This window comes from Mastigoproctus giganteus, chromosome 9 (genome assembly GCF_048544385.1).
Source record: "Mastigoproctus giganteus isolate SK-2022 chromosome 9, ASM4854438v1, whole genome shotgun sequence".
NCBI classification, from domain to species: Eukaryota; Metazoa; Arthropoda; class Arachnida; order Uropygi; family Thelyphonidae; genus Mastigoproctus; species Mastigoproctus giganteus.
In genome coordinates this window covers 194111602-194128514 of record NC_143583.1, presented here as the reverse complement: position 1 = coordinate 194128514, position 16913 = coordinate 194111602, and the positions used below count along the sequence as shown (strand labels likewise).

Here is a 16913-nt window from a genome sequence, read left to right as displayed (position 1 = left end):
CATTTGTACTTTAAAAGGTCACAATTACAATAAGATACAGCAACAATCCACTAAGTAATTCAGAACTTAAAGGGCAAACGCTTCACTGTGGTCAATGCCATCCAATTATGGATATCGATGAAAACCATTGCAATATGTCACTTCCATTACATCAAAATGTTTCTACTAAAGAGGTTTTAGGGTGAAAGCCTCAGACTAAGGAAAATTCACTAATCGAACAAGTTAATGCCAAGCATCATTTTAGTTTGTAGTAAACCACCGAAGTAGGTGAAATAGCATCGTTTTTATTGTATCTCATATTGTGAATGCCTTCGAGTTGCCCCGATATTGCACTAACTCCAATAAGCAACGCTTTGCCAGTGGTGTTAGTGTTAGGGTCGGGCGCCATATGTACGCTGCGAAGAAATACAGTACTACTGTAAATGCCAGAAAAGTGTTGTGTGTTGAATGTGTAGTATTATGTTGGGTTTTATTGTGTGTCCTGGAATTTGACAGCAGGGCCCCTGGTGTGACCCCACGTTGCCCGCACACAGACCACTAGGAGGTAGCCAGGCTGCCCATTATTCTCTGACAGGTCTCCATCAGGGTCGCCTGAACGGAGACCACTTTAAAAAAAATAAAAAAGAAAAAATAAGGTAGAGTGCAATAGTACAGGGTGTACGGAAGAAGGGGGGGATGAAAGTAAGAGTAAAGGGATGTAGGTGAAGGAATCCCCTAAGTTTACAATGAAGTGTTTGCCCCACCAGGCGAAAAGGGGGAGGGAACAACCCCAGGAAGGGTAGAAAAGCCACGCAGCGAGAGTGCTGAGTGTGACCGACATTTAGCGGTGGAGTGGTATATACCACTGGAACCTACCCAACCACGTGGCTTGGCTAGCAGGTAATCCCACCCTGGATGTTCCAGGGTTAGTAAATCGATGTTGGTAAAACGGTCGAGTAGAGATTTTATTTCTGATTTAGGCTAGTCTCTCACGGGTTTGTATCCCTAACTTGAATTGGTTGTAGAGTCCTGCGCTTAACAAAGAGGTTCTGTACGTACTCTGTTAGTAATTTATAGTATTGTTCGTCAGAAATGAACAAGTACTCTTGTCCTTAAGGTATGTGTTGGAGTCCGGTATACAGTGACGATCTTCGAGTATTCCTCGAAGATCGTCATAAATTGGGCAGTTATAAAGAAGATGGTCTCAATCTTCAATTTCTATACATATGCAATAGGGGTTATTGATGATTCCCAAGGTAGTCAACTTATGATTTATAGAACCGTGTCCAGTTATAATATATGTACAGTAGAGGCCTAGAGAGAACCAAGGCGGCGACTTTGGACAAACAAGTTCTACGTCTGGGATGAATTTCTTAGTTATTAGGCCCTTGTCCGTCTCTTCCCATCTTGTCTGCCAGATTTGTAGTAGCATGGCAGCTAGTTTCTTCTTTTCTTGCTTACAGTCATTGTGGGTGCCGAAGGTATGTCCAAAGATGGTAGCTGGGATGCCCCACGACAACACTAGTGCAATCCTCGACGAATTGCCTCCAAGTCAAGGGGGAGGACACACGCCAGAACCTGTAGGGCCGGAGAGCTTACTGTGTAGCAGGCTCTGGTAATGACGAGCAAGATACTCCACTGAACTGTTTCTAGTTTGCGTTTATTGCAAACAATTATTGCTCTATTACTGTTGCGCTAATACTAATTCTCGGCGTAACTAATGTTACTTTTTCTCGGCGGATACCACCACCCAGAGGTGTTGGTAATGGCTGTCCAGTCTGTAATCATCTTCAGCTGGCTCCCTCCTAATCCAAAAACGACCAACAAATGTCGAAAGTCCGAAGTATAATGGTATCCCTACGCTTAATGCAACAGGTTATGAGTCTCCGTTGCACTTGTACACTGCTTGAAATAAAGTTTAATATTTGCTTGCCCGTTCTTGAACAAATACAGGTTATGAGAAGATGATTATCAGGCAGAAATGAACATGTCCTGGTCTTCATCAACAGGAATGACCAAGAATAAAAAAGATTGAGAGAGGTTCTGAAATGACCCCAGTTTCCCTCTGATTTAATGCATTCAGTTAAAATTTTGCGTTAAAAAGTGAATTAATTCCATAACTTAATTTTATAGCTTTGAGAAAGAGAAGAGGTGGTACATGTGGAGAAAGGTTCTTCCGAAGAATGAGGAAATGAATACTTTGAATTTTTGCTTGTTTATACGTAGTCTGTATATTGTGTGATCTGTTTGCCTAGCACTGGACCAAAATCCAGAGTTTCCGGAGGAAGACGACCATGCGACCACTCTTTCTTTTGCTATCCCGTGACTAACAGTAGCTAAATTTTTAATGAAGATAATTCGTTACTGTACGTAATTTAATGGGTTATTAGAAGAAAGTATGAAATTATAGATGTCAAATCAGAAGAACAGTGTCCATTGAAATATTAATAGAAAAGACATGCAGCAGAAAGAACAATAAAGAAATCCTTTCTAATTATATATCTGTGTGATAGAGAATGGAATGAATACGAGAGAGAGAGAGAGAGGTTCGTGATTTATATTATTATTTTCTTTAGGTAGATTCAAGGGCTTGGGAACTATCCCAAATGCGGGACAGCTGTTTAATTTAGAGCGTATTTGAGTCTGAAAAGAGTATATAGTTCATCACAATTAAATTGTGACGTGAAAGACGCCTAATTTCTCCCTTTTCTCTTTTTCTTTAGCTTAACTTATCTGCGAAGAATCTTAATCGAATCTAGATTTTTCGTAGATAACTCTGATTCCTTTAGTCTGACTATTGCAACGTCATTAGAGAAAAAGTGCAGGTAATGTTTTTGATATTCCGGACACTGACTCAAGTAGAGCCAACTCTTTAGAGTGTGACCTGGAGCCTGCTGTTTTCCTCCGAGTAGTATACGTGGTCATCGATACGATACGCATATTGTCAGAGCGTATCCATGCGCTGCCAAAAATATTAATAAACAAATAAAAATAAAAAGTGCCGAGTCCATTGATAGGTGGGTTCAGGTATATCGGTTGCCACATAAAACAATTATAATAAGATTGTAAACTCCCAGCGCTTCGCGACAGTATAGCAGTTTCGTCACGTGTCACTCGTTTAGAGAGGTTGGGACTGGAATCGCGTCGATGAATGGAGGAATTTCTAAAAGGCCTCTTCAGTCGAGGCTGTTACTAACCGTTCTCAGGCGGAGAGAGAGGAGAGTTCCCACCATCGCGCGCAGACGAAATACACAATGGCGCAATATGGTCTAAGTCTCTGATGCGCCTAAAACCGACCCCCCCCCCAATTATTGATTGGCAGCACCGACATATAAATAGTAAAAAAGAAAACGTTTTGCAGTTCATTTTCCCCATACCATTAGTGACTTCCACCAGTCATGGATTGGCAGAGTAGTATCAAAGACATTACCGCTGCTGAACCTGAAAATACTAAAACGTTTAGTTTAGGCCTGGTTTAGCCGAGTGGTCACGAGCGAGAGTGCATATAAAACAATTACATTAAGATTGGAAATTTCTTCCTCCCCCTTTCCAGTCATTCGTGACAGTATAGTGATGTCGTCACTCGTTTAGAGAGGTTTAGGAGGGCACACATGCTCTTTGAGTGGAACGTTCAAGCCCGAGTGACTGCTAAATACGATTAACAATTGTATTCATGCCGACCGGGCTAGCCGGGTGGGTAAAGTGCGTGCCTGGCAACCCAAAGGTCGCGGTTTCGAATCCCGCCTTGGATCAGTGTAAATGCAAAAACTTTGGGAGGTGCATTATGGCCACAGAAGCCGAGGCGCCAATAACTAAAAAAAAAAAAAAAAAAAAAAAGTATTCACGATTTATTGTAAACTCCTCTCACCTGGTAATCGTGCTGAAGTATAAACAAAGCCCATGACAGTATAGTTAACTTTCGCAGCTGACACAGTGATTGTGATCACTGTCTGTCCACATTGTGTGGTAAAGGACTGAGTTGGAGTTACATCCAAGGTGGAAGAAATTTTATGAACTTTTCATCATGTTGTCCAATTAGTGGGTCTGCATCTATATTTTTGTGTGTTTTCTTAATGGAAACTCGAGTTTATTATCCGCCAAACTACAGAATATGGCCATATTTATTTATTCATTCAGTTTTAACCGCTGTGCAGCCGTTGGGCTAGGAGGATTACAGATGTGGCGCCTATTTTGATTAAAGCTGTGTTACATTTCTATAGCATACGAGATTATTAATACAGAGTAATACATGAGATTACATAACATAATTACCTTTAATACAGAACATTTATATATGGCTGTAATTTAATATCATACTTAGCCACTTGAGAGTACTGGACGTCTCCTTTTATTGGAAGAAGCATTCATTTATTTTCAAAGCTAATCTGTGATTTTTTTTTTTTTTTTTTTTCAGTTAAAGGTATCAGGTGAAATAGCGACACACTTACCGAGAATATTTCTATAGTTACCCTTCATTTGAACTGGATATGTGAAAATGTGTATGACAAGATTTAGTTTATGTATGCCTTGCTGCTGCAGTCTTGTGAACTTCAAGGCAGAGAATGTTGCGCAGAGAAATTATATTATCCAGTGTTTGAGGCAGTTAAGGGTATTGAGTTTAGAACTACATTAGGTGTTACTGGTGGAATGCTTTCTTCTTCTTGAGAATCTGTTAGGATTCTGGAGATATCAGGGATGTTGAGACAAGGTAACGAAGTTCTCAACAGGCATTACTGACTTGGGGTTGGTTGCTGCTTTCATGTAATGTTATTTAGAATTCCTTGGATCAAGTATTCAGTGTTGAGGAATTTTGATAGATAACTTGGTGGAGCAGGAGACTAAATTACCGATGCATAAATGAAGACTGATGGTTGTCATTATAATGCATTGTTCGGTATATTCTATGATCGTTTTGTTTATTCTGATGAATTCCTGTTTCTTGTTCCATAGTGGTGCTAACATTTTGATATTATTTCTTTGAAATGCCTAAAGAAAGACAATACACCGGCATCGCATAGGCCTTAATTGCCTTGGCACAAAATTGAAAACAGCGCAACTCATACAATCTCAAAATTAATGAAAAAGTTTTTTTGTTTTTTTTTGTAAGAGTTATTATTGATTTTTCGGAATATGCTCCTCTCTTTTGTGTGGAACGGCTTCCACATTTCGCAGTCCGATTGTTAAACCATTTGGTTGGGGCTGTCCACGATATCCGTTATTTCCTCAGAAAGGCATTAGTCATACTAAACTGACAGAATGGCGAACGGAACGGAAAAGTCCACGGTTTCCTACTTTTTTTTTTTTTTTTTTTTAACCACGTTTTTGGTTAGCCTTCCACTAAGCTAGAAGAATTGTCACGAAAAGTGATTAAAATTGTCGGTCGGAAGAAGGATCTCTTGCGTTCCACTCTTCTAAATGTACAAGCATCAACATATGATAGTACAATTTTATAATAAAAAAAACTATAATATGTATAAAAATAGTGCAAACGCATCGTCTGGGTGGTAGAGTCTAAAAAAACTATATTGTTGAGGGGACTTCATCTCTTTTCAGTACCCCTCCCCCCCTTTCGTGTATGCCTGTGATGCCCGCTATGTTAGCATCCACGCGATACCAAAAAATACAGTAATATTCTTGTAAATCATTTAAGTTGTAAAATCTTCTGACTATATGTGGCAGTTCCTTTTCTTTATTTTTGTCAGTTGTGGGTTCTGTCCTCGACTTCTGGTTTCATTTCTTCTGATATGAAAGATTTACTTCAGTATACAGTTTGCATCCACTATAAACAGAAATTAGCTTCCAGTGACAGTGGCATAAGCTAGATAAGTGATGACTATCCAAAGGAACTGAATGAATCTTGTCCAGACATTTCCGATTGAAACAAATGTGGAACTAAAATGTAGACCTATATTCCTGCATTTAGACAAAATGCGGGAATTCAGCGGACCTCAAATATCAACAGAAATATTTACAGCAAAGACAAATTTGTCGGTAAGTGGCCTAAAAATCTTACACAAGGAGCTCGATTCGATTCTCTGTGAAATCCAACCTGTTCATAAGCTGCAAATTTATGATTTCGGAAACAGTTTACTGCCAACCACCCTAAGCACCTTTAAAGAATTATAATAATTAATACTGATGTAGTAAAATTACAGATAATACATGGCGTACAACAAAGCAAAGAAGGAATAATGAAACGTACAAGGAATTGAATTTTGAAGACAATCCAGAATGTCATAACATTACAGATAATCTTCCAAAGTATCATAACAAATTTATTTTAATTTGGCAAAACCTATTGAAGGCTAAATTCTATTCAAGACATATAGTAAATTGAAGATTATTTTGTCCTCCCATGTGTTTAGTGGCCAGCTGGATTTCTTATTGTTTTTTTCATAGCAAATGAAATCCTGTTGGCCGTACAAAGATCCTTTTTACAACTACTAAAAGCATATCTACCAAACAAATGCAAGAGATTTGAAAAGCAGCATCTCAAATGTTAAATGATCAGAGAAATATTGCTACACACTGGCCAAAAAATACGAACCTTTGTATTCACACAGGAGAAATGCAAACAGATTTTAAGAAAACTGCGACGTGGGATGATAACGTGTTGCCTTTTTGAGTATAAAGACCGCAGAAGCTGTTTGACTGCAGTCATCTGAAGCCAGAATGCGGAAAACGCATGATCGATCAGACTTTGAAAAAGGTCTTATCGTGGGTGCATGTTTAGCAGGAGCTACGATTCAAGAAACGAAAGATATAACTGGTTTCTCCAAAGCATCCATCTCAAAGGTTTTTAATGACAGGAATGCAAGTGATTCTTCCACATCTCAAAGCGTAAATGTGGCAGAAAACAGTACTTTAAGAGCGAAGCAGTCGCACTCTAAGGAGGGCTGTGCGGAAAAATAGGACATCCAGTGTGCAACAAATAACATCTGAATTCAACGAAGCCCAGGACTGCCCTATTTCAACCGTACCATGCACGGGGAATTGAAGAAATTTGGCATTGGCAATCGCCTCCCTATTCGGAAGAAACTTGTTTCAGAGAAAAACAGAAAAATCCGCTTTCAGTGGTGCCGAGAACGTCGTGATTGGACAGTTGAACAATGGAAGAAAGTCATATGGTCAGATGAATCATGATGCACTTTTTTTTTTTTGCACTTTGGGTAAGCAGAGAGTGTGGCTAAAACCTCATGAAGCGATGGAAATCCCCGATTTCCATTGCTTAACAAGGAAAGCCCTGCTTTCTTTGTTAAGACAACCCAAGCATATGGAGGTGGTATCATAGTATGAAGAATATTTTTTTGGCACGAACTGGGTACGTCGATACCGGTGGAAAGTCGAATGTCATCCAGGGTGTACCTGAATTTTGTATCAGATCTACTGTATTTTGCAATGTTACACTTTTATCCCGAAAATAATGACCACTTTATGGATGAAAATGAAACAGCGGTTCCTGCCAGAATCGTGCAGGAATGGTTCGGAGAACATGACACGGATTTCCACCATCTTCCTTTGTCCCCCTCATTCATCTGATCTCAATCCTATTGAGAATATGGATATGCTGGAGAAAACTATTCGGCAACGAAGTCATCTTTCTCCAATTTTACTGCAGTTACGCGACGTTTTGCTGGAAGAATGGTTACAATTAGACTAAACGCTAAAACACCTTTTAGAATCCATGGCACGTCTCGCCCTTGCTCTTATTGGATTCAAAGGCGACCCGATTCGAGGCTGAATAAAAGTTTGTATTTTTTTTTTTTTTATCCCGTGTTTGTACGTCTATCATAATGAATATATCTCGAGCAGTAGTCTCGCCTCGCTCTTATTCATTCTGCAGATTACGGTTTAAAAATATGCTGTAAGCAACTTTGTAAAGCCTGACTTTAATTTTCTCAATTTTTCATCACTCGTCTGAAGGATTACCCTAGATTCTTTATTCTCCAAATTAACTAATGTGTCATCCATGAACTACGTACTTAATTTCAGATTTGACACTGGGCTTGGTATGAGCTACTTTAAGAAATTAAATGATCTACCCGAAGGAGAAGAATGTATGTCCTAGAAAACCAACCAACGGGCAGATTTTCTCGTCACTTTTTTAAGCTTGCTTATTTATTCTCTTTCACTTATAATTCTTTTGGACCAGATGGATGTGTAATGTCACTTCCTTGAGCATAGCATAACACTTTAACCGCTTCTCTCGCACATTTTCCTTGACAGTTCAGCTCTAACAGGTTTGCTGCACATTCTCCCCTGTTGTACTGTGCAGAAGCAAAAAACATCTAGCGTCATTGGCCCGAATTAATTCGATATAATAAATTTTCAGCCGCAAAAATATAAGTAACCCTGATTTTATTCCTGATAATATACTGTATATTTCCTTAAGTTGCGAAACCAAAATAACTCGAGATAATTGATGGAGTGGATAAAAAACCAGCAACTTTGTTATTTACACTACCGATATTTCTTGTGTACAAATAGAAGCAGAATTTATTACTCATCTGATAACTTCAACCAAATTGTATTCGCAATAGCAGCCCGAAGTATTTTTGCTTTCTGGGAAATGATATAGAGACTTTCTTCATAGAAATTTTTCACGAAGACACGTTAAACAGTTATGTTTATTTATTTTTATTTTAACAAGTATATGAACTTCATAAAAAATATCATCCACATGTTAACAATTTTATAATCGCTACCAGAAAGAAGTACGTTTTAAAGCACTGTACTACAAAACAGTCCTGCATTAAAGTATGTACTAAAATCAGTGCTTACGGTACCGATGTATTGTACACTATAATGAAAAGTAAAATTCGGGTAACATCTTGCTAAGTTTATTACAAAACTTATTTTTATAGAAAATAAAGCAAAGAATAATATTTTGTTTTTAAGATGCTTTTTTTCTTAGAATTCAAATCCATGTTTAGAATAGTATCACTTTCAATAAAAACTCTCTAATGATTTAATCTTTCTACAACACTTTTTTTTTTTTTTTTTTTTTTTTTTTATTGGCAACCCCGAGTTGTCTGTCTTGCTCATGTCTTGGTGTCCTATGACGGTATAGCGGTTTGCCACTTTTCACTCCTTTAGAGAGGTCTGGGTTCGAATGTTTAAGAATTTTAGAGCAATTCTTAAATGCCTCTGCAGTCGCAGCTACCACAGGCAAAGTAGTTCACCATCTCGAGTGGCGCCTCCGTAGCCAGGTGGGCAGGAGCAGCAGTGGTAGCACACGCTTCCTGATTAGACCGGGGTTCGAGCCCGTGACCACCAAATACGGAGGATGCGGAAGGGTCAGGGAATGACCACCGCATATCCCTGGAGCAATATGGCCTTAGTTGCTAATCCTCCTAAAAACCAAATAACAGCAACAACCATCTCGAGTAATTTGTTATTCCAAATCCTTCAGCCTGCACACCATGAAAATTGGTCCATGTGCACAGATACACGTTAGAGATCAAACCTAATAATTCCATTTAGTACCACATGAACTGACGCATTACGACCGAGGTACTCATTCCGCCTAGGAACTCTTCCCCTCTCCTCAAAAGCTGTCTTGAGACAGCTTAGTTGTCCTGCTAGCCTCTCAAAACCTTTAGGCCACCCGACCTCAGAAAGAAAGGATAAAAATACGATTTACAGGGTTGTTAAAATTAGAGTATCCCTTTGTAGAGGGCTCTGGAGCGAGTTATAAGGCTCCTACTAAAGAGAAATTTGGACAACAGGTACAATAAAGAATGAGCTCGCCATTTATTGGAAAAAAAAAATAGTTACAAAATTGGTCACTGTATGGCTCATAACTATCTTAGTTACGATTATGCAAATAACGTAAGTTATTTTGCTTACGTTATTTGCATAATCATAAGCTATTGCCACAGCACCATTACTCAGATCTATTGTACTGTATAAAAGCAAAGCAGTCTCTTCAAAATCATACAGTAGATGTTTGCCTGCACTACAGCATCAATGCCAACAACGTTGCAGGAAAAGGCGTTATTAGTGTGGCTGTACCGTAGAATAGCAACAATGCAGCTGCGACAATCAGAGAATTCCGGCGTCAGAGGCGCATAAAGCATGGACCTATGACTGTTTGCGCTGTCCGCAAAATGATTGCGAAATTTGAAGCGACAGGAAATCTTGGTATTTAACCAGGTAGAGGACGGAAACGAGTGGACTCCTCTCGTGTTTGAAGATGTGGCTATGGCTGTCGTGAATTTATCAAGTCAATCTCCATGTGGTAGCGCAAGTGTTTCTCGTGAAGTGGACCTCCATGTGGTAGCGCAAGTGTTTCTTGTGAAGTGTACAGCTATATTCCACTGCAAGGCTAGTAATGCGGTACTATCCTTACAAGATGCACATGCTACAGCAGCTAAAGCATGGGGATGCAGGTATTCGTTTCACATACGCACTTCAGTTTCTGGCGCAAATGACAGTGGATATTACTTGGCCATAGAATATCCTTTAGAGTGATGAAGCCCACTTCTGCTTAAATGGACAAGTGAATACGCACAACTGTCGCATCTGGGCAACAGTAAACCCTCGAGTTATCCGAGAGGTCCCGTTGCATTCTCCAAAAGTGACAGCGTGGTGTGGATTTACGACCACATTCATGATTTGGCCATATTTTTTTGAGCAGGTAACAAAAGGCAACACTTTACAGACGAACAGGTCATTAGCCGTTGTTTCCAGACATCTTGGCCACTCCGATCACCGGACCTCACCCCATGCGACTTCTGGTTGTGGGTTTTTTTTGAAGAACCAGGTGTATCGGGAAGGATGTCAAACTGTGGCAGATCTGAAGGACAGCATTAAACGTCATGTGCTGGCTATTCCAGTTGACATGTTACGTTCTGCTGTAAAAAATGCTGTTCTTCGAATGGAAACTGTTGTTGACCAAAATGGAGGATACATTGAACAATTTTAGCGCTGTTCAAGTGATTTGTATTGCCACAGCGCCATATAGTGACAATTTTTTTTTTTCCCAATAAATGGCGAGCGTATTCTTTATTGTACCTGTTGTCCAAATTTCTCTTTAGTATGAGCCTTAGAACTCGCTCCAGAGCCCTCTACATAGGCATACTTTAATTTTAACAATCCTGTATATCTGAATTTACGTTTGAAAAAAAAAATTCGATTTTCTCTTTCCGAATTAAAAAATTACAGAATAAAAGTACTAATTTACGATGTATAATATTCTTAGTTAACTTATTTTTCTCGACATCTTTATGCTTACAGATTGCAGAATTTAACATTACGAATAAGAACTACTTTCGTTTCTGACGCTTTTAGTGCATAGACTTCTTTAGTACTTTACTTCAGTGCATTTAATTACTTTTCTTTCTTCGCTCTCTCTCTTATGCAAACCTTAACTGATAAATCCCTGTGTTAAAAGCCCTTCCCGCTGAGCCTTCTGTTTTGTCCACTGTCCTCTTATCTTATAAGACAGGAACGAGCAACGAACGGATTCTCGACTGGGTTGTTGTTTTCCCAGGCTCGTGATAACAGACCCTTTCTTATCAGTAGCATTGTGGCCGTTGAAGAGGAAAGGTATTTAACAAGCTCCACATTTTGTGCTATTTATTTATTGGTCACCTTTCAACTAGAGGTATGTGGAACTTTCCACTATTCCTTTCGTTGCTCTGCCATGAGGGAAATTATCACTGGGAGAAGTGAATAGCTGAAAACGTACTACTTATTTTTCTTGTTTAACACACAGACGAATTCTATTTCCCCATTGCCAATATGCTTCAACCTCTGTCACACTGCTTTCATCCACCTTCAGAATTATTATAATTACTATTGGCAGGCAATTATGACCATATATAAACAATGAAAGGATCAGTGATAAGTTCCACATACCTCCAGTTGAAAGGTGACCAGAGAAGAAATGATCCAAAATGTTGAACATGTTAAATACCTTTCCTTTTTAATGGCCACAGTGCTACCGATAAGAAATGTTATTTTATCACGGACCTGAAAAAACAATAGCCCGGTCGTGTGTATATACACTGGTAGAATGAATATAACTCGGACTGTTGTTTGCATACATTGATTGTGTCTGAAGGGAGTCGTTCATCGAAACTTTTTCCACTAATTTCATTTAAATGAAAATGAAACAATGAAGTAAGATATGTAGTTGACCTTGGAAGATTCGGTTGGATGGAACTTTTGAAACTAGATGAGAAGTTGGAATCATTATACTTTCTCCACATAAATAAAAAAGGATTCTGTTGCACTTGCTTTAGGAAATGTTAGCAATTGTTTTTATATAAACTTTATAAAAAGTTTATCTGATGATTGTATCTTGAATGTGGCAATTACTATTAATAGCCCATACCCGGGTGTGTTTAATATATTCGCATTGGATTAATTCTGCTAATTCAGTTAATATTAAATTCCACTTTAATTCTACTTTTAATTTTCATTTGCTTTCGACAGGAAGTGTCTAACCAGCTGGCTATGAACAGAATAGTCATCTTAACAGAGCTAGGTTAATAACAAGAAATGAATTTTGCTTGTAAATACAGTAGACTTTAAAAATAACGGCACCTTCGGGGTTCAAGGTGCCGTTATTTCGATTTTTCAGTTATCTAGAAAGTTTTATTTTTAATGTATTTAATGCAGAAATAATGAGGCCAAATAAGAAATAGAGAGCTTAAGAATGCAATTTTATTAACTACACATAAAAAAAAAAAAAAAAAAAAAAAAAACGTAAAATCTGTTGACGATCCAATATTATATTCGACTAAACCTTGATATTATAAAGAAAATACACTTCTGCTTACCCCCCGTTCTATTTTCTTTATTATATCAAGTTTATTCTGCGCGGTAGCACAGTGGTACCGTCACCGTCCTCCCCACTACGGGTGGAAAAGGCCCCGGTTCAAATCCCGTCGATAACGCAAGGAACTTTTATGGGCTTTTTTCACTCCGTGGCTGAGTTAGTGGGTCTCAGGCGTAAATAGCAATGTTGCCCCCCCCAAGAAATTGGGGACCTTTTCGTCCAGCAAAACAGGCAAATCGACCAGAGAACACACGCAATGTACAGACCCAATACACATGGGTATATGAATTAACTTTCCGGGTGACCCTAATGCACATATGGGCAACCTGCGGGCCGTACTTTCTCTTCTTTTTATCCGGCCCTAATCTATTTCATCGAAGTTTGTCTGATTCATGGTGGGAGAAAACATGGTGTGTTCTACTAACTCACATTAAGCTGACATTCATATGACTTGCGCAAAATACACCATGTTTTCTCCCACCAAGGTCTCTTTCTCACTTTGACTAGCGGCGTGTGTGAACGTGTTATAATGTGTCAGTTCGGTGCCTGCATTGATGTTGTGTTCTGTTCAGTGCCTGCGGTGTAGAAGACAGTTTGTTTGATAGTTCTGAATATCGCTTATAAATTTGGAAAAATATCAGGGGTTATGTAAAAAAAAAAAAAAAAGAAAAGAAAAGTAGATGCAGAGAATTGTCAATTTCAAGACAACTGGACGGAGGATTATTATTTTATTCTGAATAAAGGATTTCCTGTATGTTTGCTGTGCAAGGAATCCGTATCTGTCAACAAAGAATACAACTTGAAGAGACACTTTACTTCGAGACATGCGGATCACCAAAAAATTGATGGACAACTACGAAAAGATGAAATACAGAAGTTGAAGAAGAACTTGGATACCCAGCAGCAAATATTCAACAAGCAAAGAACGCAGCACCACAGCATTGTCAAAGCCAGCTTTGTGGTAAGCGAAAAAATCGCTAAGCATTCTAAGTCATTTAGTGAAGGAGAATTTATCAAAGAATGTCTGCTGGATGTTGCAAGTATAATATGTGCTGAAAAGAAAAAAAAGACTTCGAGAATATTCGTTTGTCGAGACGTACTGTTTGTCCGACGGATAAAAATTATGGCTGATGATATCAAAGAAAGTTTAAAAGAGAAGATTGCTAGATTGAAAGCATTTTCAATTGCTTTGGGTGACAGCACCGATGTCTCCGATACAGCACAACTAGCAATATTTCTTCGAGGAGTTGATGCGGGTTTCAACATCACAGAAGAATTATTGGCCTATAAAGGAACAACTACCGGTGAAGATCTATTGAAACAGTTAACAGTTTCGAGAGAATTGGGCTTAAATGGAGTTCACTATCTGGCATATGCACTGATGGAGCCCCTGCAATAGTTGGCGCACGGAAGGGATTTATTGGAATAGTTCATGAAAGAGCAATAGAACTACAGATCCATCAGGAAAATTTAACAAAATTTCACTGCATTATCCACCAAAAAAAAAATCTGTGTGCAAAATCGATTAAATTCACAAATGTTATGGTTAGTTAGTTATTTAGGAGCATTAGCAACTAAGGCCATATTGCTCCCGGATATGCAGTGGTCATTCCCTGACCTTTCCACATCCTCCGTATTTGGTGGTGACGGGCTCGAACCCCGGTCTAATCAAGAAGCATGTGCTATGCACTGCTGCTCCTTCCCACCTGGCTACGGAGGCGCCTACAAATGTTATGGAAGTTGTAGTAGCCAGTATTAACTTTATTAAGTCACGTGCACTTAATCACCGCCAATTTAAGGAGTATTTGGTAGACCTATTTTCGGATTATGAAGGTGTCTTATTATTGTGAAGTGAGGTGGTTGAGTAAAGGTAAAACGATTTTATGATCTGAGACAAGACATTGCAGATTTTATGGACATAAAAGGAAACACAGTTAACCAAGTAAAAGATGAGTGGGTGTGTGATTTAGCATTTCTTGTAGATGCCACCAGATACCTAAACGAACTGAATCTCAAATTGCAAAAACAAGGACAATTAGTTCATGAACTGCATGGACATGTCAAAGCTTTTTGTAATAAACTAAGATTGTAGGAAAGTCAGATAAGAGCTAAAAATTTTTATAATTTTCCTACTCTAGCAACTCATAAAAATATCCCTTATAATTGTTATGAAGAAGTGAAGGCACTAGTAGAGCAATTTGATACAAGATTTGCCGACTTCCAAAACAAAGACTCCACATTCGCTCGACCGATGGATGCTGATGTAAATAATGTGCCAGAAAACTTACAGATGGAACTTATTGAGCTTCAGGCGGATTTAGTGCTAAAATCACAATTTAACAACATTGCTTTGACGGATTTTTATAAATTTTATTTGGTGGAAGAAAAATATACATATTTACGCGCCTTTTCAAGAAAAATTATTTATCTTTTCGGCAGCACATATGTGTGAACAGTTTTTTTTTTTCGAGGATGAAATACAATGAATCAAAAATTCGGACAAGAATAACGGACGAAAACCTCAAATTCTATGCGATTATCCTTAAGTAATATTAACGTCAATCTTGATAGTCTCTTAGTTCAAGTACAAGGCCAATCTTCACATTAAATTGTTGTCGTTCATTATATTATAAAATTTATGTAGAGCTTTATACCAAAGCATTATATTATAAATAAATGAAATATGAAGTAGCAACTTGTTTTAATTCATTTAATATTAATTTATTTTATTTAATAATTTGGTCAGGCCCTTGACTTGGAGACAGAATGATAATTTGGCCTCCGAACTAGGAAAGGTTGCCCATGCCTGCCCTAATGTAATAGTTTGGATGATATCAAATTTGTCACTAAGCTTTAATATTGTCCTTCTTTTCTTCTCTGTATGAGGTTTATTAGTTAACTTTAGGAGCCATAGTGAGGGATTTTTAATTTAAAATAAATGTAAAACAGCTACATAATTTCCGATATCAGTAAAGAATTCACTTTGAAAATGGCGAACGTAAGCAAATACAATAATCACTTGACTTGCCTTTTCTTTTTTCGGCACTGCAAGACATCTGCGCTTTATGTATACAACCGATATCAATGTCCCGTTATTTCGACAGTCTACTGTACAACGAATTAGTAATGGTGTCTTGAATGGTGTCCCAGAAAGGTATGCGGATACCTTTCTGGAACATCGGCAAGAGGAGTCTGTTAGCATAGTCTGATGATTGGTATCGGTAAGGTGCCTGAAACGTCACCTTAATGTATAGTAGTTTAGGTGAATAGCTTAATAAACTATATTATTAATTTCACGTGGTATATGAGTGGTATTAATTATAGTAATAATCTTAATGAAAAACAACCACGTAACATCCTTCCCCAACTATAAAGAAAGAAAACACTTACACCACATGATTTTTGAATTTAAGATAGGCGCCTAGTGGGAAGGAGCAGCAGTGCGAAGATAGCCAAGTGGGAAGGAGCAGCAGCGCGTAGCACACGCTTCTTGATTAGACCGGGGTTCGAGCCCGTGCCCACCAAATACGGAGGATGCGGAAAGGTCAGGGAATGACCAACGCATATCCCCGGAGCAATATGGCCTTAGTTGCTAATGCTCCTAAAAACCAAATAACAAACAAACAATTAAGATATACTATGGGGCAGAGATGATACATCGTACTGGCTGCTACTGCTGAGACATTGAAGACTCCTTTTGATGTATTTTAACCTTCAGTCTTTTAATAGGGGAAGTCGAAACATCTGTTAAATCTGCAGCTAAAGCAATTATTTCGTTATGCAATTTAACCGGATGATTTTCGCAGAACTTCTTAATACTCCTCGCAGAACTTCTTAGAGTGCCGTAGCGTACCTATTACAAAGTTCTACTAAGAATATATACGAAGTCACTGCCAAGATACGTATTGGCCTTAGTTGCTAATGCTCCTAAAAACCAAATAACAAACAAACAATTAAGATATACTATGGGGCAGAGATGATACATCGTACTGGCTGCTACTGCTGAGACATTGAAGACTCCTTTTGATGTATTTTAACCTTCAGTCTTTTAATAGGGGAAGTCGAAACATCTGTTAAATCTGCAGCTAAAGCAATTATTTCGTTATGCAATTTAACCGGATGATTTTCGCAGAACTTCTTAATACTC

At 38.4% G+C, this 16913-nt stretch overlaps 1 protein-coding gene across 1 annotated transcript in view; it reads left to right on the top strand.

Moving 5' to 3' along the window:
• LOC150080995 (general transcription factor II-I repeat domain-containing protein 2-like) overlaps positions 1–14165 on the top strand; it is a 70406-nt gene extending 56241 nt beyond the window's left edge. Inside the window, exon 3 of the mRNA XM_090380881.1 lies at positions 13536–14165. Coding sequence (XP_090237007.1) covers positions 13536–14165 — 630 coding nt within the window. The remainder of the gene's footprint in view (positions 1–13535) is intronic.
• Positions 14166–16913: the final 2748 nt, after the last annotated feature.